Source organism: Rutilus rutilus (genome assembly GCF_951802725.1).
Source record: "Rutilus rutilus genome assembly, chromosome: 5".
Lineage (NCBI taxonomy): Eukaryota > Metazoa > Chordata > Actinopteri > Cypriniformes > Leuciscidae > Rutilus > Rutilus rutilus.
In genome coordinates this window covers 46,784,312-46,804,586 of record NC_140213.1, presented here as the reverse complement: position 1 = coordinate 46,804,586, position 20,275 = coordinate 46,784,312, and the positions used below count along the sequence as shown (strand labels likewise).

General features: G+C 39.9%; 1 protein-coding gene across 1 annotated transcript in view; it reads right to left on the bottom strand.

Annotated features, from left to right (window-relative positions):
* Positions 1-444: 444 nt before the first annotated feature.
* Positions 445-20,275, bottom strand: part of LOC311291147 (uncharacterized protein) — a gene marked incomplete at both ends in the record, with an annotated part of 96,466 nt that continues 76,635 nt past the window's right edge. Inside the window, 2 exons of the mRNA XM_084410020.1 lie at positions 445-622; positions 19,236-19,406. Coding sequence (XP_084266146.1) covers positions 445-622; positions 19,236-19,406 — 349 coding nt within the window. The remainder of the gene's footprint in view (positions 623-19,235; positions 19,407-20,275) is intronic.

Below are 20,275 nucleotides of genomic sequence, written 5' to 3'. Positions count from 1 at the left end.
ATGAACGGGAAATTTACTTCCGGCACCTAAGCTCTCTCGGGCTGTGGGCGGGACAGTAATGCTCTATTGGTGGACCATAAAGCTGAGTTTGCTAAGTATGTTCTACACGCAGCCGCTAGATGGCAACATTAGCTTGTGAAGTGCTGTCGGAAATAATCTATACACAAAATAAATGTAGCCCATTTAAAAATGCAGCATTATGCAGATTGTTCAGTAACAGTTTAAAGTCAATTCGGAATTCATATGGGAAGTACTTTTCAGAAAAACACATAAGAATTACATCTTTGTGTTCTGTTAAGACAATGTAATACAAAGTTCCAGACAATCCATATTTTGTGATGTGATTAAATAAACAATGAATCAAAAGAAGACATATCTTCTCAACTGATTACTGATGTAGCATTGCATTATGGTTGCAGAAAGTTAAAGTACAATTTAATTTCTTCACCTGATGGTTTTCAATCTATAGTGCACACCCTGTAGTAGATCATCGAGCTCCTTCACTCCTGATTGTCCAGGATAATTTCCACTGAGATCCAGCTCTATCAGGTGTGAAGGGTTTGATCTCAGAGCTGAAGCCAGAGCTTTATAACCTTCTTCTGTGATACTGCAGTCTGAAAGTCTGAAAAAAACAAAACAATATTATATATTCTTTGTTGAGAGATAGTTTATCATACAAGTACTGAGCTTTACAAATACAGTAATTCTAACAAACTAACAAAATGTATGGTAATCTTGTGCTATGTATTAATGTAATGTATTAATTATATTAATATATAAATATATAAACGTATTTATTGAATCAACTGTCCAAAATTATTGATTTATTCAACCACATATTGTTTCAAAATGATTTTCTTCAGTTACACACAAAAGGAGATTTTAGGCAGAATATTAGGCTGTCACAGTAAAACCGAGGTGAAAAGAGTCAAATTAGAGCCTTAATTTTCATAATTTTCTCTAATCAAACATTATAAATGTATATAGAAATGTGCAATGATATAAATACACACTTCAGCTTTTCCAGACTGCATTGTGTATTTGCCATCAGAACACAGATCTTCTCAATTCCAGAGTTTCCTAGTTTATTCTCACTCAGATCCAGCTCTATCAGGTTTGAAGGGTTTGAATTAAACGCTGAAGTCAGAGCAGCACAACCTTCTGCTGTAATATTGTTATTATTCAGCCTGAAGAGAAACAAAACAAAGACAGGAAACATTCTTCAGTTTATTTCTGCCACAATAACAATAATAAAAAGAATAATGGTTCTTATTCTGCAAACCCTTTAAAGAACAGCAATGACAGTAAAATGTAAAATACTCACATCAGTGTGTTGAGTTTACAGTGTTTATCCTGCAGTAGAGCAGCGATCTGATTCACTCGTGTGTCTCCTAGTTCACGTCCACTCAGATTCAGTTCTCTCAGGAGTAACGGGTTTTCACCCACAATTCCTCTCACATACTGACAGGCTTCATCTGCAGTAGGACTCAATAACCTGAAAAATGGAATATGAAGCAGGATTCAATTCAGTTAAAAACTAAACTTGATCTCATGAAAATACCATCTGATTGTCTTGAATTTACTTTGATGCAACAGAGTAGTAATATTTATATTAATAATTCATCTGCACTAGGGATGCCCTTGACTAAAGATTTTTCTAGTCAACTAGTTCATTCATTCATTCATTCATTTTATTTTATTTAAGTGTCATGCACAAAGTTTGTGCCCAGCCCACATGGGCTTATAAGACACTGACATTTCAAATTAATAGCGGACCTTTTACCATTATAAATAATATCATTACATAATATCATTACATCTTAGGATAGAGCGTTCTTTGCCTTAAAGTCCAAGCTTTCTCCACAAATGTTGCCACACTAAACCAGTCATTACTAAACAACCAGCCCAACATATCCCCTTCAGATAACCAAAATAAATCAGGATTCTTACATTGAATCTTTTCAAACAAAACATTTCTCAAATCATTATACAAAGGACAGTAAAACATAAAATGAAATTCATCCTCAACCAAACTCAAATCACAGACAGCACAAAGCCGGTCTTCCTCAGAAACCCCTTTATACCGACCCACTTCCACCTCCAAAGGCAACACTCCTGCTCTGAGCTGTGCACACAGGGATCTCTGTCTCCTTTTCATATTACAATTCACATAGGGCTCTGTGGAAAAGCAGACCTTGAACTGCCTATAAATTCTCAGTTTAGGTTTATTTAACACTTCTAACTCCCACTGCTTTTTATAAATATCAAATAATGTTTCTTTTACAGAAGATATTGTAAATTGTAAATTATTCTGAAACAAAATTTGAGAGTTTACTTTAAATGAGATCTCATGAACATCTTTAGTCCAGGGGTGCCCATTGACTTTATCCCAATTAAAGACTTTCCTGGTAAGTCTATAGTCAGGTAGGCTCAACAAACGATTCCACAATCTAATCACTTCGATCCTTTGCCTCACCACACAAGGCTCCCAACCCATGTCTCCCTCTACAGCTACCTTAGGGGCGAACCTATGAATACCGAGAAAACAACGTAGAGCTCTGTGCTGAACAGAGTTACACTCAGGACTCTCCATAAATCCCCACACCCCAGCAGCATAAAACAGCACAGGTGCAACCATATAATCATACAGCCGCGTGAATATAGGGAAACTCAAATCAGGACATACCTTCATCTTATTAACTACAGACCCCAATGCCCTTCCAGCAGATTCCCCCAAAACTCTCCTACCCACAGAAAACCTCATATTTTCTTGAAAAACAAAACCAAGGTACTTATATGTTGCAGAGTAACTCAACAATGATTGACCAAAATGAAATGCATAATCACTTTGGCAAGTAGATGGTTTTCTGAAATGCACAATTTGTGTTTTCTCTAAATTAATAATAAGTCTCCATTTGGTACACCAATCATTCATAATATTCAACATTTTTTGCAACTCAATTTCTTTTTCTGCAATCAACACAATATCGTCAGCGTATAAAAGAATACTAAGATTAAGGTCTTCAATAGTTATTCCCAGATTTGCCATTTTAATTTCTTGTGCTAAATCATTAACATAAAGAGCAAATAACGTTGGAGAGAGAACATCTCCTTGTTTTACCCCAAACGGAGTAGAAAACCAACCAGTCCTTAAATCATTCACCTGAACACAAGCTACTGGTGCCTTATACAGGGCTTTAATTGATTTATAAAATTTACCATTAATCCCATAATTAATTAATTTATACTCCAGGAGGTCTCTGTTTATCCAATCAAACGCTTTTTTTAAATCAACAAAACAAACAAATGTACTTTTTCCCACCTGTAGCCGTGCTCTCACCACGGAAGATAGGATATAAATGTGGTCAATACATGCCCTATTTTTCCTGAATCCATTCTGCTCATCAACCATTATTTGATTCTCTTCAATATACTCGCAAAGCCGATTGTTCAAAATGGCAGAATAAACTTTATAAACTGTACTCAATAAACTTATGCCTCTGTAATTTAGAGGTATTCTAGGGTCGGCCTGAGAAGACTTAGGGATTGGCTTAATGATTGATTTATACCACCCTGTTGGAATGACACCACTACAAAAACCATTTGTAAACAAACAGTGCAGAGTATTCAAGAGCTTAGGACATTTAAGAACTTCATTTGTCAATTCATCTTCTCCCACAGCTTTTTGGAATTTAATTTTTTCGATTACCTTCTGTACCTCCACCATTGTAATCTCACTGTTTAACAAATCATTTGTTGAAAGCAGTGGTGGACTAACATTATTCCCTTCGAGAACTCCCTTGGCCTTACAGGTATTTATAAAAAACTGGTCATCAAACTGATCGGAACAGCTACTAGCAAACAAGTTGCTGTAATCTGCCTCCCATCTTTCCAACACCTGATCAGTTTGAAAGACAGATTCTCCACTCTCTGTGATAATTTCAAGTGGGATAGTTTTTTTCTTCTTAGGCCCAAGCTTATTTATTTCTTGCCAAAAGTATTTAGAATTACTATTATGAAACTGTTCCAACTGAAGAACTTTCCCCCTCCTATAGCTCCTTTTATTAGCTCTGAGCTTTTTATCAAATTCAGATTGACCACTTCTAAAAGCTCTGTACAACTCCTGCCTTGAGGAGGGATCTTTACATTTCAAATATTTTTTCTCAGCCATACGAAGACTTTGCCACACACTCTGCAGTTCATTATTCCAGTATGGCTGTTTGATTTTAAACTGCCTGTGTTTAGTTCTACTGTGCATTTCACTTTTGGGTCCGTATTTGCTAATTTCCTTATTTAATACCATACAGAAACGTTCATAACAATAATTCATATTATCCTGTGTTTTTTCTCCAAGTTGTAACTCCTCTCTTATGACACTTAGAGCATTATCACAAACCTCAGAATCAAGAAAATTATCATGCAACTTTCTTATCAACTTTTTAGTTTGTAGACCAAGCTCGATATCATTCCCCATACACAGAATCTGCTTTGTTTGAAAACGCAAATAAAGCACAGAATGATCAGGAAGCCTACATCTATCATCTATCATATCTATCCCCTGTAGCCCATTTTTGTCCACCAGGTCATGAGGGGTAAAAACACTAAATTCAGAGCATGTTTTTAAGTCCACATGTGGGATCACTAAATAGTCCACCACAGCCCTCCCCTTGACTGATACAGAGGTGAAGCCATCATTTTCAGGATTAACCCTTCCGTTCAGAACACAACATTTAGAATCTCTGAGAAAATCAATAAAACTTTCTCCGTGTTTATTTTGGCCTGCATCCAAAACTACTCTGGGGGGGATATCGTCTTCATCAACATAATCTCTAAGGTGCGCAATGCGACTATTTAAATCCCCACATATATAAATAGCATCGAAATCAACAGCATATATTAATGACAGCAAATGAGCAAAAAAAAAGATCCGCATTACGACCCCATGGTGAGGTTTCTGGAGATAAATAACATGAAATTACCATAAAGGAATACTGAGAAACTATATTTGTAAAGCGCACACACAAAATTCCATCAAATGTCTTATCAATGGATTTTATAATGTAATAGTTCAGAAAGGCGGTTTTAACAAAAATACCCACACCTCCAGAAGCTTTTACTGCTTTTCTGTGTGCCACCCTGTTATGTCCAATCCAAGTAAATCCACTGAGTTCGGGGGTAAGTATAGATAAATGAGTTTCATTTAGAGAAATAATGTCTGGCTCAAGAGACAACAGCAGATGCGCTCTAAGTTTACAGTTATTTAGCGTCCATCCATTAACATTCCAATGAACCAAGACAACACCGTCAGCACTTACAGACTGGGCATGGTCTCGTCACACCCGAGGGCCTCTTCCTGCAGTATCCTCTGGACCAACGCGCTTAACCAGTCGCCCATTACCGGCCACGAAGTAATCCTTTGCAACAGGGATCTCTCGAAGAAGGGTCCTTAGGTTAATCTCCATCAGCCGCTCCGCGTGTGATTTTGCAGACGATATAAATACTCTTCCATATGTATCACTATCTTTAAGTTTAAACTTCCTCCGAAGCACCGCAACTTTATCCCGAACCGTCTCTAGCTCCACTTTCACAAGTGTAGGCTGCCGTCCTCCTCTCGCCCCCACGCGCTCTGCGGCCACCAGCTTTGGCACCGGGTCACAATGCAATCCCTCACACAACAGGTGGTTCACCTTGACCAAAACGTCCTCATCCTCCGAGTAAGGAAGCCCGATTATAACCAACGAGACATCTGGGTCAAAAGGCTTGCCACCCACTTGACTTTTCTCCATTTTCGTTTCAATCCTCTCCATCCTGGAGCTCATAATACTAACTTCCATATCCAAGTTTTGGTGCATTTCTTGTGACACCCTCTCCAGCTCGTTTTTAAATGCAACCTGTCCGTCGGAAATCAGTCTCTCAAGACTTCCCCGGAGATCACTTATTTTCACATCCATTTGTGTTTGCATCGTAATTTGCATATTGTCCATTTTCGCCTGCATTTGATCCATTTTCGCACCCAGTGCTCGCAGTTCATTCAACAGGACCTGGTCGCTGTCGGCGTTCTTGTTACTACGCAGACGCGTGTTATCAGCCATAATGGAACTTAGAACAGCCGGATTTTCCAAAGTATAAAAGAGCAAGTTTCAGTAAGTCGCAGATGTAACTTTTAAACAATCTGAGCACTTAAATATCAAATAAAGTAAAGATTTACGAATCTACGACAAAGACACTCATGCCTCGTGCCAGCGTCTAGTAGGCCTGGTTTCACAGACAGGGCTTTGACTAAGCCAAGATTAGGCCTTAGTTCAATTAGGGCATTTAAGTAGCTTTTAAAAAGTTATCATAAAAAGAAAACATTACTGGTGTGCAGCTTGAGACAAAATAATGGCACTGACATATTTTAAGATATGTCAGCGCAGGTTGCTTTCAGTTAAAACAGCTCAAACATGCATTTAGTCTAGGACTAACTTAAGCATTGTCTGTGAAACTGGGGGTGGGGGTGGGGGTAGTCTTTAATTTAAGCAAATAATTGACTAATAATTAATAAACCATATGACACATAATTATGGGCCTTAATAATTATAGCCTATAATTGTCAGGGTTCTCCTCTGGCAGTTCTGTCAGTCTTGTCTTTGTTTAATGTGTCTTTGTTTGTGTTGTGTTGTGTTGTGTTGTGCTCTGTCCTTGTTTGTGTTGGCCATGTGCTCCTGTGTTCCTGCCTCCTTGTTTCCAATTACCACACCATCTTGTTTAGTCATTGATTAGTCCTAGGAGCGTGCTCACCCTTTCCTCATGTTCTCAGCTCCACATTTGTGTGAGTGTGTTCACCTGTTCCTTGTCTGAATATTGCCACCTGTTCCTGGTGTTCTCTGCTTTCTTTATAATGTGTGCTCTTTCTCTCATGTTTTGCAGATTCGTTAAACATTGTGCCTCTGTGTACTTTCCTAGTACTTTTCTTGTTGCTAAATCTAGTGTTATTTGTACAAGTTAATTAATTTTGCAGTGCTTTTGTTCTGCCATCAGCCCTGTCTTTTCCCTGTGTCTTTAGATCCTGTACTATCCTGCAAGCAGAGCTTCCATAGCAGTTTACTCTCCTTGCATAACAGCAAGCCTGGTGTAGAGCCTGAGATACTGGAGTGCATTGGCTGTTGTGCTTGGGGTTCCTGCCTGGCCGTCGCTGGTATCCTTTGGTCTTATTCTGCCCTGCCAGAACTGCTCTCCAGCCTACCGTCATCTTGAGATAGTCACAGTGGTTGCTCTTCCTGCTTACCTGTCATCGTGCCCCGTTCCCTGCCTAGTGTTTGGACTGTTATCCCCTCCTCTTCCTCACTTTGTCTAGTCTGCTGGTTTGTCAATAAATCACTGAACACTCATTCTGCATTTGAGTCTTCTCTCAGAGATCCATGACAATAATATATAGCCACACAAAAACATAAAACTTGCCAAAACGCACTGGCAAAAGTAATGATTATGAATGTGTTGTGAAAAACAGCAAGGAGACAGCCTAATCATTCATTGATAAACTAGTGTTTACTGTGTTTTCACCTGACTCGTCACCTCCACAGTAGTGGACTAACCTATATGCGAATGGATTACATAATCTGAGAATATTTTTTTCCAGTTTAATTGGTTCATTTCAAAATAGACATTTCAAGCTTTCTATAAATATATTTCTCATGTCTGTGATACAAGTATACACTGAGTTTCATTCTATTTTTTGACACGCTCAAGTTCACAGGGACTGAGTCGGCAGACAGCGCATCCTATTTGTTTTCATTTATCTATTGGGCAGAACATTCGAATCAGGAGAACAAACCTGTTTGGGTGGAGATGGAACAGGCATCTTGTGGTCCAGTCTCTCTATTCTCAATGCTCTGTGCCCCACTACCACTCAACAGGAAGTATTTTTGGCCAGGGCTCAATTGTAAATGAGATATCTCTCTCAATGTGATTTTCTTCCCTGGGTTAAATAAAGGTATATAAAATAATAATAATAATAATAATAAAATAAAAAAATTAACAAACAACCCATTGGTGACTAACTCTCTAAAAATATGGGCTCAGTTTAGGTCACACTTTAAGCAAAAACAAGCACTTTCCTTGTTACCCATTACTTCCAATGCCTTAAAAGGTATTGTGGAGGATGTTTCCGAATTTTAGAAAAGAACCACCCTCTCATACATGCTTACATTCCAAAAGAAGATTTGCACTTTTTCCACTATGGCATGAGGGAGGAGGGGCGGGGACGCACTGATAAAACGATCGCTCGGATTGATCTCATCTCACCCATATTTATGTACAAAAAGTTTCCCTGACCACAAATAAGACTACTGGTACATTTAAAAATCTGGCCACCGTAATAACTACTAACGATGCAAATTACAAAATAAATAAACTAATCTTCCCTGGAAAGTTACAATATAGACGTAGATAACTTTTACTAGCAGTGATTTGAAATGGATTTCTCCAAATAGCATGCCAAACTTTACCTGTCGAGTAGAAACTTCGCGACTGAGGCATCAGTAGGAAGCCCAACCTGTGCTTTCAGCGCACATCATCGTGTGAATGAATCTCCCAAAAACACTCTGGTCTTGTTTATACAGTTCCCACAGACCAATTAATGTCACGTGACCTCCCCGGAGACGCCATCTTTGAGGGCATAAGCTGCTGTGTTTACAAAGTTTTACAAGCAATTTTCGAATATTTCTTTCTGTTTATAATGTTACGAAAATCATAAAGAGACAAAGTGACAGAGATTATAAAGAGACTTTATTTAAGTCACAGATCTTTTACAGTGCAGATCTTTTTACAAAAAAGCAATGCTCTGTTTGGGAACATTGTTTTGGCCCACCATAGAACTATTATTATCTATTTAAATTTAATACATTTGCGTTGCCCACGAGAGCCTCGGAAGTGACGACACCGATCCCCCTCATAATAAAGTAGCCTAATCTAAATAATGAAACTCACAAGTTACCAGCTAACGTTACCAGCATACACAAGATAGTACTGAGTAAATTACGTCTGTCAACAACACATTATAAGATACGCACCTGACATAAAGTGCTCTGAGCAAATTCTTGCGTGTTTTGAGGGAGTTTCTTTCCTGTTTATCCTCGCCAGCCGTCGTTGTTATGACAAAAGCTTAGTCACATTTATTAAGTCTAATGACGGGTAGGGCTGTCACTTTTTATTCGATATTCGAATATACATTCGAACATGAGGTGAAATATCCGTATTCGAACTATAAATAAACTATCCGGGTTTTAAAGTGGCGTGAATAGCGCATTTTTACAGTCTATGATTACCATAGTTGAATCAATGACATTCTCCCCCTCTGCCGCGCGCGCGCGCTGCGCAGTTTGGAGCACAGTAGATTCTGGGAGATTTGAACTAATTTGCGTGCATCAGGAAGCCGCAATCAATATGCGGGAGATTCCCGGAACTGGTAGATCTATAGATAAACTCATCTTTCAGGCATTAACCCGACCAGGGCTGCATTCAGCCCCGACAAAACGTTGCACAACGTTTTTTAAACAGAAACGGTGATGCGTTGAACACACTGTTCTGATGACGCAAGAGTTGCAACTATGGCAGCTAAGAAGGCCATTTTTTGTGTTCTTTGTGAAGAATTTTTGGAGCCTGATGAAGTCGGTATAAATATGTGTATATTTGTAATACTACAAAATATGCCCGATGTTACAGTTACTGCACTTGCCGCCCAGAACAAAAGAGAACATCCCAATCGAGTGAAGGGATCTGTGGAAACTGAAATGGAAGCACACATCTTTCTTACCTAATTCAGACTAAAACACATCTATTTAGCCTCACATACTGACTTTATTTGTAGGTCATACTGTTTTAATACCCTGTATTTTCTTTCTCATTTGTAGGAAAAGCACTTAATTACCATTGTTTATTTCTATAATACACTTGCAATGAAGCTAAAAATATAAACAACTACATCATTATGTTGATATCCTATATTTTATACAATAAAACTTTCGACAAACATGTCTTTAACAAACATGTCAATTACTTTCCTTGAACCCATTGTGTGAGTTCACTTTAATACCACGTGCTTTATATACATGTTGCTGCTGATTGGACTGCAGTCCTGACACACCCACCAAACAAGAGAAAACGTATCTCAAACCCCGTTGCACACCAGTGCATGCCGTTTCCAAGAAACATGATGTTCAACCCGGAAACCGTAGCAAAACGTTGCGCACCGTTTTGAACTTGAACATGCCCCAGGTTGACACTTCAGCGTGAGAAATTGGGGGTGTGGCGTGTGAAACCAATCCAACAGAACGGCCAGCCTGAGCGGACATGCAATTATGACCCGAACTCATCTAAAATGTTGTGTTGAGAAATATTTTGGGTCAGGCCCGGATTGGCTAATCGGGAGCACCGGGAAAATTCCCGGTGGGCCGGTCTGTTTTATTGGCCAGGAGGGCCGGTGTTGTCATGGCACTGGGTTGAATGCTTTCCTTATGGCTCCAGTCATAGCGCAGCCCCACTATTTTTTTTAATTATTATTTTATCACAGCCCCACAAAAAATACAAATAAAGTCACTTTGTTAGAGATGTGCGAACAAAAAATAAGAGATACAAAACATGGATAATAGCCTATAGGCGCAAAGGCGGCGCTGAAAAGGCCAGAATAATAAAATATCTCTAGAAACTCAAGCGGCCAAATAGCCTACGAGTCAGGGCCGTACCGACCATTGAGGTCTCCGAGATCCGGACCTCGGTAATTTTTCCTGAGTGTATAATGAACGTTGTGAAATAATTGCCTAATATTACCTGCTGCAATGATTCGCATATCGCGACGATAACCGACCTCATCGTCTGAGCTGCTTCAGCACTCAAACACCGCTCGTCGACAATGGCAAAATGTTTGAGATGACCGATCAAAGCAAGCGGGATTTAAGTTCACAGAAGCGCGAGCCGCGGCCTGCGACGCTTCACGAGATAAGGTGCAAGTGGCTAAACTAAACGGCTGTTTTACGATAGAAATTTTAAACGACCGACATAAATAATCACTTTACAAAGACTGTGGGTTCTACACCGAAGATGGTAAAGTAACCGTTAAAGATAAGGTGTGTGTGTACGCACGCCAGGCACGTCTGTTAGCATTCTCCACCGCGGGTAACATCATCAATAAAAAGAGCTGATTTAAATTTAACTGAACCTCCGGCACGATTTGAACATCCATTAACCCAGCAGGAGATGACCATTTTCACTTTTTTTTCAGGAAATTAACTCGTTTCAGCTTCATCTTCTTCTAATGTTCTGCCCCATAGACTGTAAAAAAAGATGGACGACGCCCCTTCGCTCTCTCCCATTGATGAGAACTGAAGCCGCCAGTGTCCCGATCAAGCGGCAACCTCCCCGTCTCTCTCTTGAAACCAACACGGAAGTGAGTTAAACTGCAATTCGTTGACTGGCCGCTTGAGGCTGATGTCAGAAGTGAGTCAAATCTGTATCTCCCCCATGTTAAAATGCCAAATTTTACAGCAGAAAAAACAGCCTGGTGTCTGTATGTGGCTTTTGTCTATACAGCTAATTTTGCCCTTCATGACAACTGTGAGGGGGGTGAATTTTTTTATAACTCATCCGTTTAGTTGATTCATATTTAAAGTTCTGCATAATTAAGGGTGCGGTCACTTGAGTGACAGGTGGGTTGTCGCTGATGTCAATGCTAGCCGTTTCGTCTGTTGTTACTAGCCGTCACTTCACCTCAGCAAGTGTTAGCTGCTGAACTTGCCTTCTCTGCCGTGTTTTGTGCTTTTTTGGGGGATTATTTCATACAATGTAATACACCCATTAAGTTACTTCGCCCACGGTGTTAGGATTCCGTCGTTGTCGTCGAGTATCGTTTGAGAGAACAACCAGCGCAGTTTTCCTCTGTGGACATGCACTAATGGATGTCTGACCATTTCGTTGCTTTTTGGAGTTTTCAGATTTAAAAACGTCAATAAAGGCTCGTTCGTTCTGCTCTCACAGAACAGATAGATTATAATATGCTTATGTACCGTCAGATGAAATCCTGCAGGTGTCGGCGCTTTCTCCGTTCATGCAATAAATGCACATCCACGAATGAGCGCAGATTTTCTAGCGCATTTAACGTTACTTGCACTTCAAAGGCAATACTTTAACCCATTTGAGAGGCGGACAAAATCAGAATTTAAAATGGACTGAATAAATCTCTACAAACTTGACGAGCGATGCCGCGCTGACGGACCATAGACTATAAAAAAGGAGTGACTGACATGTAACGTTGTGCACATAAATCAGTCACACACACTCTCAGAGTAATATTAAGAGTTTCTGCATTATATATTTTCAACTAGTAAAATAGTACAGAATCACGATACAGTCTCACTTGTAGCCATGTCTTTTAACTATTATAATATTTCAAAGGGCAAAAATAGGAACTTTTAATTGGCTTTACTGTCATCAACTGTCACTTTAGCGCAAGGCCCTGTGCAGTCGCAGACTTGGTACTGTCAGTTGCATATAACGTTATAGAATTACCTCCCTATATACCTATATAAACATATATCTATGCCCAGCCTGAACTAAAAACTCGATCACGTCGAGCTAGGTGATTTCAGATCAGTTTCAGATACAGCCAGGCTCCAGCTCACGCCCCGCCTCTGCCCATCCGGGAGTGACGCAAGGCCAAGATGGCGACGGCCGGCTCCGCCCACTTTAGGCTTCAAAAATGCTCTTCAGAAACCTACGGGTGACGTCACGGACACTACGTCCATATTTTTTTACAGTCTATGGTCCCGATACGGCGCTGACATATTGGAACTTGAGTCTGCGCAGTAGCGATCTCGGGACCAGACCTGCGCAGTAGTGAGCAGGAAGTAAAGCCGCGAAATCAACGCTCCACCCTCACTCTCGCAGTTCTGCACACTTTTTAAAAAATTGATTGCAGTACGACAAGAGGTTTTGTTAAAATAATGTAAATACAATCTCCTCAGTCCTCCGAAGATCCCGAAAAAAATGTCCGTTGGTGCTTCAGTAACTACTTCGCTCAGAGAACCTGTCAATCACAGCTGTCAATCATGACGTTACACCAACGCATCACGTAACTAACTAAAAACCAACTTATTTTTGAAACAGACACTTGAAATTACATTAGCGTGATAAAAACGACAGCAAATGAAAGAAGATCATCAGAGCCTTTCTCTTCTTCTCAAACACCTCGTAGACTTTTTTTCTCTTGTGACCCTCAGCCATTTTCAAAGGAATGGCTGAAAAACCGTAGCTCACCACACCACACATATACACCTGAAAGTGTGCATGCGCAGAAAGCGAAAACTACCAAGGGACGAGCACGTACGACGGCCTTACGTAAACATATCACCAGAATGACTGACAATTAGGAGGACCAATAGTCTTCATGATCCACCCGGAAAAAGAAAATCCTCCACTATACCTTTAATTGATCATGCATTTCAGGCATGGTTTAGAAAGGGACTCAGGTGTGTAAGGGATTTTTTTCAAGGCGGTAGTTTTATCTCGTTCGAACATATGATTAAAGCATTTGATATTCCTAAATCAGATTTTTATAGATATCTGCAGGTGCGAAGTCTAGTGAAAAAATATTTCAATACCCTTTCGGCCCCTCCTCCTCATTGTTGGATTGAGGAGCTCTTTGACTTGAGTATATCTGAGCGAGGTCTGATATCAACAGTGTACAGTCTGATTCAAAGAGCGGCCTCTCCATCTTTAGATTTTTTAAAGAAACAGTGGGAAGAGGATTTGGGAAGTGTAGTCGCAGAAACAGGCAGGCAATCAGCCATTAGGAGAATTCATTCGACATCTATTTGTGTCAGACATGGACTACTACAATTTAAGATAATCCATAGGCTACACTTTTCTAGAAGTAAACTGGCAAGAATATTCCCAGAAATAGACCCAACATGTTCTAGATGTCACAGATACGAGGCCACTTTGAGTCATATGTTTTGGACATGCCCAGTTCTAGAACCATTCTGGTCTGCTGTGTTTGAGACGTTTTCATATATGTGTGGAAAGGAGATAAAACAAGACCCCATAATAGCAATATTTGGTGTGGCATTTGAGAACCTCTCACTACCACCAGGTCAATCGGATGCACTGGCTTTCTCTTCTTTGTTGGCTCGACAGCTTATAGACCTTATGTAGCTCCGCCCCTTTTCAGCGCTGCACTCATTGTCTTTTGTTGTCTGTATTGTCTGTATTTTCACAGCGTTTTGCGTGTTTATTAATGAACGGCTCGTTTTAAAATCTTCCCGGTCGATTTACATTTAAGTCATCTGCTTTAAACATTACAGTCCTCATGATAACTTTCGTTAACTTTACATTAAGTAAATCCACTTAAAAAGCTAATTACTCCTGGACAGAAATGCCATATAAATATACAGAGCGACCGCAAAACGGAAGTTAAAAGACAATTTTCCAAAGATGGTGGCACCCTTGTTTCTCTGGTGCATAAGGTCTATACTTCTGAAATGGAAGTCAAATAAACCATCAACGCATGTTAAGTGGGTATAAAGTGTTATGGCTTATTTAAAGTTAGAGAAACTGAGACATTCCATGCAAGGCTCTGTCAACAGATTTTTTAAAGTCTGGAGGCCTTTCCTTTCATATTTTGAAGATAGATTCAACCCAAACACTAATTGTAAGCTCCCCCCTTAATCCCCCTCCCCCTTAATCCCCCTCCCCCTTAATCCCCCTCCCCCTTTACCCCCACCTAGTAGTTTTTTGTTTGCTTTTGTCTTTTTTTTTATTTATTTTTTATTATGTTTGAGATGTTGTATTAACATTTTAATTTGATGTGACTGTTGTTTAAATGTTTGGAAAATTCAATAAAAAGATTTGTCTACTACTACTACTAAAAATGTGATGAGACATATTTGCGGTCGGTGAATGATAGGCGAGCATTTGGATTTCCTGCCCAACTGTAATTACCACAAGGACCAGCCAATAATGATCCATCTGTCGTGGACTGCGTGACTTGCCACTTCCTGTGGAATTTTTTTTCTTCTGCGACTTACCAACTAATAAAAGTTTGGTCAACTAAGCCTCTTCTCATTGACTACTAGGGTGCAGCCCTAATCTGTACATTACTATTTAATTTTTTTCATCACGTCTCACCTCAGTGTCTTGAGTTGACAGTTCTGATCCTGTAGTAAATCATCGAGCTCCTTCACTCCTGATTGTCCAGGATCATTTCCTCTGAGATCCAGCTCTATCAGGTGTGAAGGGTTTGATCTCAGAGCTGAAGCCAGAGCTTTATAACCTTCTTCTGTGATACTGCAGTCTGAGAGTCTAGAACAGAAAGGAAAATATAACATTCAGACGATTATTCAGTTATTCTACAATTTATCAGAACAGAACAAAAATTGTGCATGTTCTACACTAAAAAAACAAGCAAACTAAATTTCTCATTTTCATATTAAAATCATGAAATTGAACCAATAATTAATTACTTATTAAACTGAATTTCTCATTAATACAGATTTACATATTAATTCATACTTACAGTACTTAGTACAATATTTAATAATACTGCAACTAATATTTCAGCCTAAATAATCTTTAATATATATGACTATAATATATATTATCATATTGAAATGTGGATAAATAAAAATACACACTTAATTTTCCCCAATATGCATTCAGGATTTTCCAACAGAACACAGATGTTCTTTATTCCAGAGTTTCCTAGATTATTCTCACTCAGATCCAGCTCTATCAGGTTTGAAGGGTTTGAATTAAACGCTGAAGTCAGAGCAGCACAACCTTCTGCTGTAATACTGTTATTATTCAGCCTGAAGAGAAAGAAAAAGGAAACACTCTTCAGTTAATCTTAAAACTTTATTTATGGAAAATGACAATGTTATTTTAATATATATTTTACATGTAAAGTATTAGACTAAGTAAAATACTCACATCAGTGTGTTGAGTTTACAGTGTTTATCCTGCAGTAGAGCAGCGATCTGATTCACTCCTGTGTCTCCTAGTTCACGTCCACTCAGATTCAGCTCTCTCTGGAGTAACGGGTTTTCACCCACAATTCCTCTCACATACTGACAGGCTTCATCTGCAGTAGGACTCAAAAACCTGGAGATAGAGGAAGAATATTGACATTACGTGCCATATAATGAATAAAGTTTTTTTAAGAGCCTTTAGTCCCCTTCGAAAGGGAACTCGCACTGTGTCCTGAGACGCTTTGAGGAACGCCTCAGTGTGACTGATGACTGAAGTACTGTGTTATCATGGTAATCGTATTGGTGGGCGACAGCCATGACGTCACTACTAATGCGACCAGGAAGTATAAAAGGGCGTCTAGAGAACATCTCAGCGGCTGACGAGGGTGAGCTGCTGGGAGAGGATGCACTGTCAGACGCTGAGAGTTAATATTTTGAGTTTCAGGTCGAGCTAACGTTACTCCTCTCATTCTAGAGAGTCGTTTTGAAGAATATATTGCTCCCTAGAGCCTCTATGCACAAGCCCGAGGATATGCCCTAAATATCCTTGGATGTTAGCTCTGAAGAGAAGAGCCTCCTGAGAATCAGGCTGCTCTAAACGCAGACGCCAGCACCTCCCCTGAAGAAGGTGGCTGACCATTGAGTGTGTCCCGGGCTAAGCTAGCAATGTCACCAATGGTTTATGTAAGCAGTCTGGTTCATGAACCTCCTTTCAGAGCTGTATGCGCTTTTGTGAGTCGTTGGCCTTCTCTGGGCCTCCCGTACAGTAAGTGCCTCTGGTTGAGCGGGTGTAAAACCTTCTAATAACGTTGTGTTAGCAGCTTCCAAGGGCTCTGAAGTCATCATTGTGTGGCAAAGCCCTACAGGGACCTCCATTATGTTGTCTCCAAAGAAGCGTAGATAGTACTCCCCTCTGTGAAGAGGGTATTTCTACAGAGTGCCTTGTTTCACTGATAGTCGCCAGGTAAGCCTAGGTAGTACTTCCCTCGTTTAAGAGGGTCATTATGCAGAGTACTTCACCCCTGGATGAATCATAGCAGGCCTTCACAGGGTTTATAGCCTCTACATTTCGAGCAAGCAGGACGTGTCAAGGTGACCGGCTTCCAGTTAAAGCCTCCCTCAAACGACAAGGCTGTCCCAGATATAGACTTTAGTACTCCCCTTTATTTTAAGGTTCGTCATGCTGAATATGTCACCTGTGACCTCATTACTAAGCTATATGGGAGTTGTAGGCTTCCTCTAATCAGAGAGTCGTCATGCTGAGGCCTCCATTCCCCAGAGCTCCATGCAAACAGATACTCTTTACAGGTAGAGTTAGAGAAGAGGCCTCTCTCTCATAACAGAGAGTTTTCCTTTTGACCCTTCGCTCCCTGAGTTCAGTGTTAGGTATCTAAGCTTAGCTGCTTTCCATGTGGCAGGCATCCTCTTCTTCTTGAGTCATCCTGCTGAGGCCTCCATCCCTCAGAGCTCCATGCAAACAGCTGTGTCTTTGCAGGTTGAGTTAGAGAAGAGGCCTCTCTCTCATAACAGACAATTGTTTTGTAGGCCCTTTGCTCCCTGAGCTCTGTGTGGTGTATATCTGAGCTGTTTTCCACATTGTAAGAGAAAACACTAGAGACAACATTGGTGTGAGTGTGGCAGGCCTCCTCTTCTTCGAGAGTCATCCTGCTAAGGCCTCCGCTCCCCATAGCCCTGTGGAGGCAGAATCTGTCTCTATTTAGAGATTGTGGTCAGGTTCATTCTTCAAAGAAAGCAGGTTGTTGACTTCAGCTGATTAAGCGTGATAGCCTCACTGGTATGGGGGTTGACGTTGGTCCTCCTGAGAAGTAGCAGACTAGAGCCCTTTGGGTCTGGGCCATACCCCCTTAAAGGAACCCCCCTCTAAGCGGGATTGTGGTGTCCAGGCCTTTGAGCTGGCTCTGGGTCAAGTTCTTCGTGTGAAATCACAAAGGTGCTCCCTCATTAAAGCATGAAGCTTGGTTAGTGGCCTTAGGAGGTAGTGCTTCTGACAGCCTGGTGCGTACCAGTAGTAAATGTGTTTGTGCTTGTCACAGCCATGATTGGCAAACGTCTCGGGTTATGACTGAAATCCCTTGTTCCCTGAGAAAAGGGAACGAGACACTGTGTCTCATTGCCATGCCTCTGGGCTGCCTGCACAGTCCCTTCAGATTCAGATTATTTTTAAAAAGTGACGGATTAATAATATTTTATAAGTAACTTAAAGGAGTCATAACCTAGTATTACATTGGATACCTACTGCTGTATTATAGTCTTTTAGGCCCTTCTAAAAAAGAAAAGTGGAAAAAAAAATAAACACAGACCTACTTTTACCCTTATTTCTGAAGGCATTATTGTCTCGCGAGATCAATGCGATGTTTTGGCTGTCGTGGACGCTCTATATGGCTCTGCACGCCAGTTGAAAGGGTTGTTGGGACAGCGTCATTAAAAATGAATTTCATCCACTGGTCCCTGATAGTTTCGTCCGATTTTGGGAGATAAAACACATTTACATGTTTTTTATGGCAATCAACCACAGAGCAAGTCCGGTGTGCACTCGGTTTCTCCATCTTTCTCGACTGAACTGAATATGAGGGGGAGAGGGGAAGGGGGGCTTCCTGCTGCGGTGTCCATATATGGTATATCCTACTACCTCATGACATCAAGAGGGAGCTGAAATCAAAATCTCGTATTTGAGTGCGCGTGCACGCGCGCTGGTTTATTTATCCTGAGGTAAACAAACGCTTCACTTTTAAATATCGGCTTCCCGGCCAGTGTATAATCGTTAGTCGATCATAACATACATTGATTCTCGTGGAAAAGTGAAAATTGCAGGTTATGACTCCTTTAAAACATTTTTATTTAAAACTACTTCACATTAATTTTATATTTTTTAAACTCACCTCAGTGTTTTGAGTTGACACTTCTGATCTTGTAGTAAATCACTGAGCTCCTTCACTCCTGATTGTCCAGGATCATTTCCTCTGAGATCCAGCTCTATCAGGTGTGAAGGGTTTGATCTCAGAGCTGAAGCCAGAGCTTTATAACCTTCTTCTGTGATACTGCAGTCTGAAAGTCTACAACAGAAATGAAAATATAACATTCAGCTTATTAATCAGTTATTATTAAAATTACGTTTGTGAATTATCATTACTTTCTTGTACAAATTAGAGAATAGAAAAAATTGGATATAGAGGCAAACTAAAGGCCCAGAAACCTTTAATATGTTAGAAATCATCTAACCTGAGTTTCTCCAGTTTGCAGTTATTTTTCAGTCCTTCAGAGAGCTGCTTCACTCCTGAATCCTGCAGATTATTATTGCTCAGGTCAAGATCCTTCAGAATGCTGGAGTCTGAACTGAGAACTGAAGCCAGAGCTGAACAGCTTTCCTCTGTTAGATCACACTTACTGAGCCTAAATAAAATATTACAAAACATGATGAAGACACACAACTGTACCATATTAACTGTGGGAAGTAGAGAAGAGATCAGCAGACTACAACCTGAAAAGATTATTTGATCGTTATGAATTTTACTTTCCAGCTATTAGTAATACTGCAGTTTAAAAGTCTATAATTTAGTTTGATCTCATATAGTTGCTGTTTAAGTTTGACCTTGTGCAAGAAATTTAATATGTTCTATACTGTATGTTTGCATTTTCTTATATTCATAGAATCTTAGAAATATGTTGATAATCAGATGAATGTAGTGTTGATACATGTTCTTATTAATATATGTATGTGTATGTCCTTGTATATGACCGGACAAAAGTTAATGTGACTGAATGTATGACTGAGACAGAGAGTCTCCATTCAAGGGTGTAATATGATTAAGTATAATAGACAAATCTAAACAATATGTTAGTTATGGCTAAGGTGTATCTTGATGTAGCCTCGGGAAAACAACCTTGGTGGAGGAACAACTATAAAGAATGAAGGATACCCCCCACTCGTTGTCACACTCTGCAGGCCAGGCACTTTGTATGACTGTTGACCTTTCCTTGCAAGGGAATAAATAATTGTTAAAGACAATTGATACCTGTTTGTCTCTTATTCAGTGATGTAAAATTGTTTGCCACTACAACCTGAATGAGCCATTTGTATTAAAATGAGTTGTCTAATCAGTGAGAAGTATTCCTTCAAACCTTATTTGAGACAATTTAGAGTTTGACTGTTAAAAGTTCCATTTTCTAGGTCAGGGGTGACAACCTTTTTGTCACGAAATGTCATTTTTAATTTTCCTAGTTAATCACTGTGCGACAAACACATACTTGCTACGTACGCA